General features: G+C 35.6%; 2 protein-coding genes and 2 long non-coding RNA genes across 13 annotated transcripts in view; 2 read left to right on the top strand and 2 right to left on the bottom strand.

Annotated features, from left to right (window-relative positions):
* The window catches only part of LOC112016638 (MLO-like protein 4), a 9,092-nt gene extending 5,042 nt beyond the window's left edge, over positions 1-4,050 (top strand). For 4 of the 9 annotated variants that reach the window (XM_065780684.1, XM_065780685.1, XM_065780687.1 and 1 more), the window contains 2 exons: positions 311-371; positions 500-1,022. In XM_065780684.1, the coding sequence (XP_065636756.1) occupies positions 311-371; positions 500-720 (282 nt within the window). In that variant the 3' untranslated portion in view covers positions 721-1,022. The other 5 variants (XR_010631809.1, XR_010631811.1, XR_010631812.1 and 2 more) reach the window with 5 other exon arrangements.
* Positions 4,051-4,960: 910 nt separating this feature from the next.
* On the bottom strand, positions 4,961-7,049 carry LOC111984294 (uncharacterized). Of its 2 annotated transcripts, none has more exons than XR_010631807.1 (8): positions 6,917-7,049; positions 6,770-6,839; positions 6,562-6,642; positions 6,106-6,469; positions 5,912-6,022; positions 5,735-5,821; positions 5,137-5,196; positions 4,961-5,040 (listed from the first exon to the last, which is right to left on the bottom strand). It is a non-coding gene; the product is annotated as an uncharacterized LOC111984294 (long non-coding RNA). The 2 variants fall into 2 exon arrangements; XR_010631806.1 differs by having other exon boundaries at positions 5,735-5,789; positions 6,917-7,048.
* A 101-nt stretch (positions 7,050-7,150) lies between these two features.
* The window catches only part of LOC136070570 (uncharacterized), a 7,623-nt gene continuing 4,072 nt past the window's right edge, over positions 7,151-10,701 (bottom strand). The window contains exons 2-3 of the long non-coding RNA XR_010631800.1: positions 8,202-8,313; positions 7,151-7,298 (exon numbers count right to left, since the gene is read on the bottom strand). This is a non-coding gene — a long non-coding RNA (uncharacterized LOC136070570). The remainder of the gene's footprint in view (positions 7,299-8,201; positions 8,314-10,701) is intronic.
* LOC111984303 (pentatricopeptide repeat-containing protein GUN1, chloroplastic) lies at positions 9,185-10,233 on the top strand. Its single transcript, XM_065780682.1, has 3 exons — positions 9,185-9,427; positions 9,611-9,795; positions 9,886-10,233. Exons 1-3 carry the CDS (start codon positions 9,407-9,409, stop codon positions 9,995-9,997), a joined length of 318 nt encoding a protein of 105 aa, XP_065636754.1. The 5' UTR covers positions 9,185-9,406; the 3' UTR covers positions 9,998-10,233.

The raw sequence follows: 10,701 nt of genomic DNA, 5'->3' as shown, positions 1-10,701 counted from the left end.
GACGTTTCTTATATGGACACATTTGCTAGTGATTCCAAATAGTATCCACAAATTCCTAATTGCAGCTTTGTTCAGCCGCCAGTTCTGGAGTTCTATAAATCGAGCTGACTACATGGCCTTGCGCTTGGGCTTCATCACTGTATGTGTGTTTTTTTTTTTTGGTTTAAATGGAATGTTTTATCCACTTATATCTTTTGATCAGAGATAATATAAATATACGATGTATGTTTATTATGCCAATTATATGGTTCTTCTTTGGGGTTTAATCTTTGTTAAATGAGCAGCAAAGTCTAAACTTTAGCTTATGCAGATCTACAGCTGGAGAACATGGGAAAATGAAGCTAAATCTATGGCTATCCAGAGCTTACAAGGTGAACAGTTTTCCACCTGATGATTATGTGGATGTCCTTTATCGTTCTTCTATTTTTTAGCCAGGTTTCTTTAGATGCCTTACACAAACTAGTCTATTGCCCTATCATATTAATTTTTTGAATTCTAGAAACTCCGCAAGCTACACCAGATAATATGAGAATGAGGCGACTACCAACTTTCATTTTTCACCCCACATCCCATCCATGGAGCCAGCATGGAGTTCTTGTTTGGCTGGCATTCTCCTGTCCTCTTTCTATTTTGAGGAAAATATTTTCAATATTACTTTTAAGATTTTTAAAAACTGATAAATCTCAGCTCAACTTTGTCATATCTGAAACAACTAAATGACAAAACAATGTAAAACTAACACTTATCCTAATTTTTTCCAGTTGGTCAAATAACTGCACAGGTCAGCTATTTGCCCCATCTTCCTTTGTTTCCTTCATATGTTAATTGTATTCATTGAGCACATAATCTAGTAAAATCAACTAATAACCGTTACCTTATAATCAAATGGTCTACTAAAATATATAGCTGTAGGGCTAGTTTGTGTGTGTGTTGGCTGATTGTTTGATTCTCTAATTTATATTCCCTGGGTTTAAGTAGATAATTTCTGGGTCATTTGATTTTTTGCTCTTTAAATACATATCTACATATTGTTGTAGTGGAAACTTTAGCTTCTATTATTGCATTTCATTTTTCCTGGCATTTCTTTTCAATTTAATTTCACATTAAATCTGAAAAACCTTTGGTCCTTATAGGTGGGACTGACCATCTTCTTTTTGTTATAGGCTCTTGTTGATATGGTGGAAAGTATTGCAGGGGCAATACTACTTGACACCAAGCTTCATCTTAATGAAGTTTGGAGGATATATAAGCCCCTGTTGTCTCCAATTGTGACCCCTGATAAGCTTGAACTGCATCCATTTCGAAAACTGAATGAATTATGTGCATCTCGTGGGTATTTTATAAAAGAAAATTTTATAAAGAAGGGAGATATGGTGCATGCTGAGCTTAGTTTACAACTGAAAGATGTCGTTTTCATTGGAGAGGGATATGAGGGGGGGAAAAAATTGCAAGAGGAGAAGCAGCTTGTCGCTTATTAAAGGAAGGTGAGGTTTGTTGGTGCTTCTCTAAATACCTGCTCCTTAAGTATAGTAACTATTGTTTAACTTATTTACTAAGTCAGTTCATGTAATATATTTTAGAATCTGTTTTATTTAGATACAATTACATTTTGACAAAACTTAATTGCAATTCCTTGGGTGTTGTAATTTAGATCCCTCATTAAATTCAATGAGATTACCAAATGAACAATAAGTCATATAACTGAATTTTTTAGATAGAAAAATCATTCACTTGAATTTACTTGTTGTAGATAACACATTTGATCTTATATAGTAGGTCAATATAATCACATAGTTGAATTTCCATTAGATTTGAAGTTCCGTCGTACTGAAAAAATTTGTGCAATGGCTAAGTTCATTGGGACCGAGTTTTCACTGTCTGAAACCGTGACCTTTTATCCAGATTTGTCAACTGGTAGTTGATATAATCTGCCAAGTTTCCAACACAATGTTTCTAGTATTGTTTTCCATTTTCATTGACATTGTTTTATCCATTCAAATTGGCTATTGCAGCTCAGACTGCGGACAAATTCAGCCACCTCAGCCATCACATCTGTTTTTGGGCAATGAAAAGAAAGGTATTAATCAGTATCCACACTTATTGGCAGATTATATGCTTTCTTATGTATTGATTTTTAGAAACTGCTTAATGCAGAACAAAATTGACATTGTTTTATCCATTCAAATTGGCTATTGCAGCTCAGACTGCGGACAAATTCAGCCACCTCAGCCATCACATCTGTTTTTGGGCAATGAAAAGAAAGGTATTAATCAGTATCCACACTTATTGGCAGATTATATGCTTTCTTATGTATTGATTTTTAGAAACTGCTTAATGCAGAACAATCAAAGTGTGAGCATTTGCCTTGTACACTAGCAGAAAACATCATGTAGTTGAAGAAGTGGTAGAGGTAATCAGAATGTACAATGCTGCATTTAAAGCATTTGAAGCATCTACCATATTAGCCCTTGTGGTGAACTGAGTCAAACAGTTCAAGTAGCATAATTGTACGTGTTGATTAAGTTTCTTATATGCAGGAAATGTAGGAAGCTGCTGAGAAAGGAGAACTGAATGAACTTGTCGTAATTATCATTTTATCGCCTTCATATAGCATAATTGTAAGTATAATGTTTTGCAATATTATTGATTAAAATCCTTAGAAACTATCAATATTGGAGAGAGATAACACATTTAATGTGATTTATGGCAGGTTATCAGCAACTCGGAAAAGACACCCACCCCGGCAGCAAACATCAACAATTGGGTAGAAAAGTTTGCAAGAAGTTCATCCCATGGTTTTGTCATATGAGGGCAGGTTTTCAACTACTGCTTCAGCATCAGCAAAAGTCAACCCTAGCTTTAATGATTCTCTGTCTATTAGATTCTTCTTGCTTCCGCAAATCTTCCATTTCTTTATATTTTTCCCTCGGGGTCCAAGGGGAAAATATAAAGAAATGGAAGAGTTGTGGACGCAAGGGAATCTCATAGACAGAGAATCATTAAATGTAAAGAGTATCTTGCTGCTGCTGAAGTGGATCTTTAAAACCTGCCTCCATATTACATTATTCATTTTGGTATGTGTCAATTCTTTTTGTCGTACTTGACATGGGAACACTTTTCGGTAACCTTACATTGAAGGTGGATGTTGATTTTGCAGGTAGAGCAGAAAGGAAGCTCTCTGGGTAGGCCTCTCTGAAGTCACTCATCTGGGTAGGCCTCTCGGAAGCTCTTTGAACAATGTATTAGAGCTGCCGCAAAGAAAGATATTGTAATTTCTTGTCCTTATTTTTGTTATTTAAATAGCTTCCTTGTACAATTGTTAAATGCGTTCTTGTCCTTATTGGGTTTCACTGGGTAGTTGATTTTGGATGTTATTCATTCTAAACACAGTTGGCTGGGCTTGCTGCTGTGGGTCGAGATTAATATGGTGTGTTCCCATTGAGAGGTAAAGCTGTGTTTAACGGCCATGGCATATCAATATAAAATGAAGGAAAGCTGTGTTTTTTTATTTTTATTTGTATTTTTTATAACTTTTTATTTTGATTCTTACTGGTAAAGATTCAAGACCCAGAATTTATTTTCTCACAGATTTTATTTGTTTAGAAAGTCTGACCCAGAATTCAGTGGACCTAGAAGAACTGAAGGAACTATCACTAAATTTTACCTTTGGCTTAGAACTGTACACTGCTCAGCGGAGTCACTGTACAATAATTAGTTGGACATTTCTGAACATAGTTGTGTTTTTCTGCCACTGGCATAGGGGCCAAATGGCACAGTCGTTAAGCTTGAAGGGAGTGGTCAGGCTTCACATTGTGAGAGTGTCTATAATACTATTGGAGCGTGTTTATTTATATCTTTTTGAATATGGAGTTTTTCACTCGTGAACAATTATCATCATTTGAGGTGAAGTCAAAAATAAAAAAATGTTTGTTCTTATGTGAAGGTTATTTGATTTGTGGTCTATTTGTGCTTCTGATATCAGGTGATAAATGACTTGCTTGATCCAACAGGTCAGAATTTGCGAGTTAGAGAAGATGCACAGGTCTCTCTCTTTTCCTTTCTTAAAAGAAAGAATTGAGTCTGAAGATAGAGTATAGCACCAATGATGAAATAAATAATTTTTAAAAATACTTCAATGTGTACTTTCATAAAACAAAACTAGGTATTTCCTCAAAATAATACCACATTCATTGAATCATTGAGTCTCAGAAATTTCCATTAACAACACAGCTTATAGAAATTTTATTTCATATAAAATCACATTCATAAATCAGCCATTGAAAATGCTAACTTTTACATATTAGGACCTATAGCCACCTCAACCTTCACAAGTAGCACTACAATGGTTTTCAGTTTCGAAGTCCAAATAGGTACTCAGGATGCCTTCCGGAATATAAATAAATAAATAATATATATATATATATAATATAACAGAAAATATGAATTGAATGTCTATGTGGCAGTGATTGTGCACACGTAAGGGAGAGTGTGAAGCTAATCCTTAACATTTCAAAATAATAATATGAAGTACTAACTTCGACAATGAACTTTAGCTCAATCAAGACCTTCCTTTAAAAGAATAAGGTGGAGGGTGTGACCATGGGTTCAAAACCCACTACATAAGTGTAACTTACCAATAAAAAAAGTACAGCTCAAAGTCAAAGATTTATCAGTAGTAGCAACTTAGTCCTATTAGTTTATATCAATATTCAATACTGATAAAGCAACAGATATCATTCATCTACATATGGAATGTTTACCAGTGTAAATATGGTCTGACTTCGGCTACTCAACAGATTGAAATTATTTGATCCAACATGACGATACTCTGCCATTGCCAAACATCACTTGAGAGATCAGTGATGAATACCTTAAGTGGTCACCGATGTAATACAAAAGATTGTTTGAAAAAAAAAATAAAACAAAAATCAATGAACATAGCAACAGGAAGAGGTAAAAGTACCTTCCCAGCAGCAATGAAGGGAAGTGCATGTCCAGGAGACAAAACCACTTCCTCTTTTATACCCTCGACATAGGTTCCTTGAAAAGATAACACTCAAATGAGACCAGAAAATATGAAATCAGACAGTCATGAATAAGAAGTAAGATATTTTTAAGAAAGGAAAAGAGAGAGACCTGTGCATCTTCTCTAACACGCAAATTCTGACCTGTTGGATCAAGCAAGTCATTTATCACCTGATATCAGAAGCACAAATAGACCACAAATCAAATAACTTTCACATAAGAACAAACATTTTTTTATTTTTGACTTCACCTCAAATGATGATAATTGTTCACGAGTGAAAAACTCCATATTCAAAAAGATATAAATAAACACGCTCCAATAGTATTATAGACACTCTCACAATGTGAAGCCTGACCACTCCCTTCAAGGGTTAACGACTGTGCCATTTGGCCCCTATGCCAGTGGCAGAAAAACACAACTATGTTCAGAAATGTCCAACTAATTATTGTACAGTGACTCCGCTGAGCAGTTTACAGTTCTAAGCCAAAGGTAAAATTTAGTGATAGTTCCTTCAGTTCTTCTAGGTCCACTGAATTCTGGGTCAGACTTTCTGAACAAATAAAATCTGTGAGAAAATAAATTCTGGGTCTTGAATCTTTACCAGTAAGAATCAAAATAAAAAGTTATAAAAAATACAAATAAAAATAAAAAAACACAGCTTTCCTTCATTTTATATTGATATGCCATGGCCGTTAAACACAGCTTTACCTCTCAATGGGAACACACCATATTAATCTCGACCCACAGCAGCAAGCCCAGCCAACTGTGTTTAGAATGAATAACGTCCAAAATCAACTACCAAGTGAAACCCAATAAGGACAAGAAAGCATTTAACAATTGTACAAGGAAGCTATTTAAATAACAAAAATAAGGACAAGAAATTACAATATCTTTCTTTGCGGCAGCTCTAATACATTGTTCAAAGAGCTTCCGAGAGGCCTACCCAGATGAGTGACTTCAGAGAGGCCTACCCAGAGAGCTTCCTTTCTGCTCTACCTGCAAAATCAACATCCACCTTCAATGTAAGGTTACCGAAAAGTGTTCCCATGTCAAGTAGGACAAAAAGAATTGACACATACCAAAATGAATAATGTAATATGGAGGCAGGTTTTAAAGATCCACTTCAGCAGCAGCAAGATACTCTTTACATTTAATAATTCTTTGTCGCCGAGATTCCCTTGCGTCCACAACTCTTCCATTTCTTTATATTTTCCCCTCGGACCCCGAGGGAAAAATATAAAGAAATGGAAGATTTGAGGAAGCAAGAAGAATCTCGTAGACAAAGAATCATTAAAGCTAGGGTTGACTTTTGCTGATGCTGAAGCAGTAGTTGAAAACCTGCCCTCATATGACAAAACCATGGGATGAACTTCTTGCTAACTTTTCTACCCAATTGTTGATGTTTGCTGCCGGGGTGGGTGTCTTTTCCGAGTTGCTGATAACCTGCCATAAATCACATTAAATGTGTTATCTCTCTCCAATATTGATAGTTTCTAAGGATTTTAATCAATAATATTGCAAAACATTATACTTACAATTATGCTATATGAAGGCGATAAAATGATAATTACGACAAGTTCATTGAGTTCTCCTTTCTCAGCAGCTTCCTAAATTTCCTGCATATAAGAAACTTAATCAACACGTACAATTATGCTACTTGAACTGTTTGACTCAGTTCACCACAAGGGCTAATATGCTACATGCTTCAAATGCTTTAAATGCAGCATTGTACATTCTGATTACCTCTACCACTTCTTCAACTACATGATGTTTTCTGCTAGTGTACAAGGCAAATGCTCACAGTTTGATTGTTCTGCATTAAGCAGTTTCTAAAAATCAATACATAAGAAAGCATATAATCTGCCAATAAGTGTGGATACTAATTAATACCTTTCTTTTCATTGCCCAAAAACAGATGTGATGGCTGAGGTGGTTGAATTTGTCCGCAGTCTGAGCTGCAATAGCCAATTTGAATGGATAAAACAATGTCAATGAAAATGGAAAACAATACTAGAAACATTGTGTTGGAAACTTGGCAGATTATATCAACTACTAGTTGACAAATCTGGATAAAAGGTCACGGTTTCAGACAGTGAAAACTCAGTCCCACTGAACTTGCCGTTATTAAGCCATGGTCAATCTCTCTGCCCGGGATCCAGAGGAGTCCCTCCAAACCAAATGCCTTCATGATGTTAACGACTCGGTCGTCCACCATTGGCTCTCGATTGGAGAACTCTGAACTACGGCTGCGGCAGGTAAGGGTCCCTGGATCCTGCACAAAACAGAACCATGGATTAATATTTGACAGGTGCAGCCAGTGGCGGAGCTAAAATCTAACTTGAGAGGGGGCAAAAATTACATTTGACAAGGACATTTATATACATGCAAGCGAACATATACATACAATATTTGAGATCAATTTGCAAAATAACAATTCACTCGTGTATGCTAAGCCATATTTAAATGCAAGAAAATTCTCAATAAAATAGCATATTCATTATATTATATTTATCTATTTAGGAATTTATTTACATGAATAATCCTTTTAAAAATTTTAATTATAAAAAAAGTTATAACTCTACTTACAAATTGAAAGATTTTTAGTTGTTAGATAGACATAAAGTTCAACTTATGTAAATTTCTATTTTTTTTGTAGAGCTATATGTTATAGGTCTATTTATTTTAGCTTAACATGCAAACTTATTTTTGAAAAGCCATACTATTTATTAACCATTTATTTATACTACAATACAAGAAATGCACTTAAAAAGTTACCAAAGAAAGAGAGTAGAAAAATCAAACAATATGAGGTTATAAGTTAGACACGCATCAAGGTACCTGTTTGTTTGTTTGGTTATTTTTTTATTATTTAATAATAGAATTGGATTATGTTAATATAGGATGGGCTCATATTTTAAGAGGGCAAAAGTGGGCTATGCTCCCAATTATCTCATGCAAGCAGCTGATTGTTTGTTTACCATTTTATAACTTTTCATTAGTAATAGTTCTATTTATCAAAGTAAGTTAAGTAAATATTAACAGTTTTTTTGGGTGGGGCCAGGGGGGGCAAGTGCCCCCTCTCGACCCCCCCTGGCTCCGCCCCTGGGTGCAGCGTATACATTGTATGAATGAAATGCATGTACATAATGCATAAAGATTTAGTGTTGCATTTTACCTGCCCATTCCAAATAGCTTCAGACCGATGGTTGGGCTGCTGTGTCAACAACGTCGTGTCACTGGGTCCAGGGTCTGCATGGTTAATCCGTGCAACATTTGCAGCAGCCATACTGCACAAAAAAGGTAAGTAGTTAGCAACATTTGCAGCAGTCATACTGCACAAAAAAGGTAAGCAATGCAAATACAAGTACACAATCAATGACTACTAAATCAAACCCAACAAAGCACTACTCCATTCACAAAACAAACCAATTCAATCCAGTGCCACAAAACAATAAGCATTAATATGTCCAAGCAAACCAGAGATCACTAACAAAATATCATTATAACTAACTAAATCAATGCCAATACAAGTAAAGTACAATCAAAAGTGAGAATCATTTTGATGATGAAACTTTACAACTAATTGTGATAGTTTAAAGTAGTAATGGATCAAACTTTTGAAAGATTCTAGGACCTTAGGTTTATGACTTGGAAAAGTTTTTCTTTTGTGATGCAAATAAGAGGTTCATGTGTTAATATCCATATGGATACTTATTAAATAAAAAGTGTTAATATCCATATAGAGTTCCTAATTGTGTACTTACTCAAACTTTCTTGCCAATTTTCAAAGTTGACAAATTTATAATGTACGAGTGTTTTCTGCTAGGTGGGGAAAAAAAAATCTCTGCACAAACCCTAGATGTACTATTTGACTTGCATTTTTTGCTCATTTACTACTTGTGAGTCTAGACTCTAGTGAAGAAGCTAATTGAGTGGATGAAGCTACATGAATATGCCTTCCTTTCAAGAAGGGGAGGATGAAACCTGTTCCCTTTCTCTATGGGATGCTATTGAGACTTATCTACCCTTCAAAATTATCATTGCCCATGGTTAGGTGGTAATTTGAGAATATATGGTTTAGAGGATAGGGAAAGGCACTTGCTTTTTTTTTTTTTTGTCTTCTATTAATATAAACTGTATCCGTATATGGTCAATCTCATGTATGTGATTTGGACTCTGGATGCAGTCGGTGTAATTCATTTGAAGATGCCTCAATGTTATTGGAGGAACTCCGGTTGTTTGATAATCAGGTCTATGGTGTGGCCCATGGACTTCTTATGGGCTACAGGGAAAATGATGGGTTCAAGCCCAATCTTTGTTCGATGAAGTAAAGCTTATGGACTCCTCAACTCATCTGCTTTTTATAATGCTCTGACTGACATGCTATGGCACTTTGGTCAGGTAAGTCTTAGTCATTACTACTGTCTCTCTTCCTCTGCTTCTTGTCATTACCATACTTTTCATATGTACATGTGTGCTCAGTCAGATCATTCTTGTACAAGGTTGTTCATGCATACAATGACTGATACTTGAATGATCCTAAGTCCTAAAGTGACAATGTTCTTGTTGAATTTTTATAATTAGAAAAAAGGGGCACAACTGGTTGTGCTTGAAGGCAAGCGCCGAAATGTATGGGAGAGTGTTTGGTCTGATTCTTGCTTAGATTTGCATCTGATGTCTTCTGGGGCAGCACGGGCAATGGTTCATGCATGGCTGCTCAACATACGCTCTATTGTGTTTGAAGGCCGTGAATTGCCAAAGCTATTAAGGTATTAATTTGTCCACTATATGCTTATTTATTACTGTTTGGACCATGGTTACAATTAAAGAGTTAAACTGTGTCTTTTGCTCTCTGCCAGCATTTTGACAGGATGGGGCAAACATAGCAAAGTAGTTGGTGATGGCACACTAAGACGGGCTATTGAGGCACTTCTCACTGGCATGGGTGCCCCTTTCGGTTGCCAAGTGTAATATTGGTAGGTTTATATCAACAGGTTCTGTGGTGGCTGCCTGGTTAAAGGAGTCTGGCACTTTGAAGGTGCTTGTTCTTCATGATGACAGAATTCATCCTGAAGGTGCTAAGTTGGATAAGATTGCCAATTTGCAAGCACTCCCCTTGTAGTCATCCTGCTTTTTTGTAAGCTTCAAAACATGTTTATACACTGTAATATGTATAAATTATCAGAAGAAAATCACATTGCAATCTCTCTCTCTCCTATTAGTAGCTTTATATTTATATTTTTGTTATGTTATGCAATTATTTGTATCAAAACATACTCTTAAGGGGGCAAATTAGAATTCATTCATTGAACAAATTGCCAGTATCATGTATGTTAGAAACTCTGGTCATCAATCTAACAGTTTAGAGGGGGATGATATCCAACTTTGTAGGATCCAATGAGGGCAAATGATTTTCTATTTTGTTGGCAAAAAAAAAAAGGGCAATTTTTTTTTTTTAAGATTTCTACCCAAAAGCCTAAAAGAGTATGGACCAATCAAACATCTCTAAGGCAATGTAAGGGCAAAAGCCATTCTCAAAACTTTTCATGGGTAGGCATGTCTTAAGCTGATGGCAGCTCAAAGTGTCTAGGACATAGTTAATTAAATATTTAATTTCACAACTTGCTGACTTGTGCTATCATGAGTGGTGGTCATTTTTTGTTCACTACTTAATC

Source organism: Quercus suber, unplaced genomic scaffold (genome assembly GCF_002906115.3).
Source record: "Quercus suber isolate HL8 unplaced genomic scaffold, Cork oak 2.0 scaffold_243, whole genome shotgun sequence".
NCBI lineage: Eukaryota > Viridiplantae > Streptophyta > Magnoliopsida > Fagales > Fagaceae > Quercus > Quercus suber.
The sequence above is the reverse complement of the archived record's forward strand: the minus strand, read 5'-3'. Positions and strand labels throughout refer to the sequence as shown.

Coding starts and splice junctions, on each gene's coding strand:
- LOC111984303 (XM_065780682.1), top strand. CDS start 9,407: ATGCTATGGCACTTTGGTCAG. Junction 9,428..9,610: donor TGCTATGGCACTTTGGTCAG/GTAAGTCTTAGT, acceptor TTTTATAATTAG/AAAAAAGGGGCACAACTGGT. Junction 9,796..9,885: donor GAATTGCCAAAGCTATTAAG/GTATTAATTTGT, acceptor GCTCTCTGCCAG/CATTTTGACAGGATGGGGCA.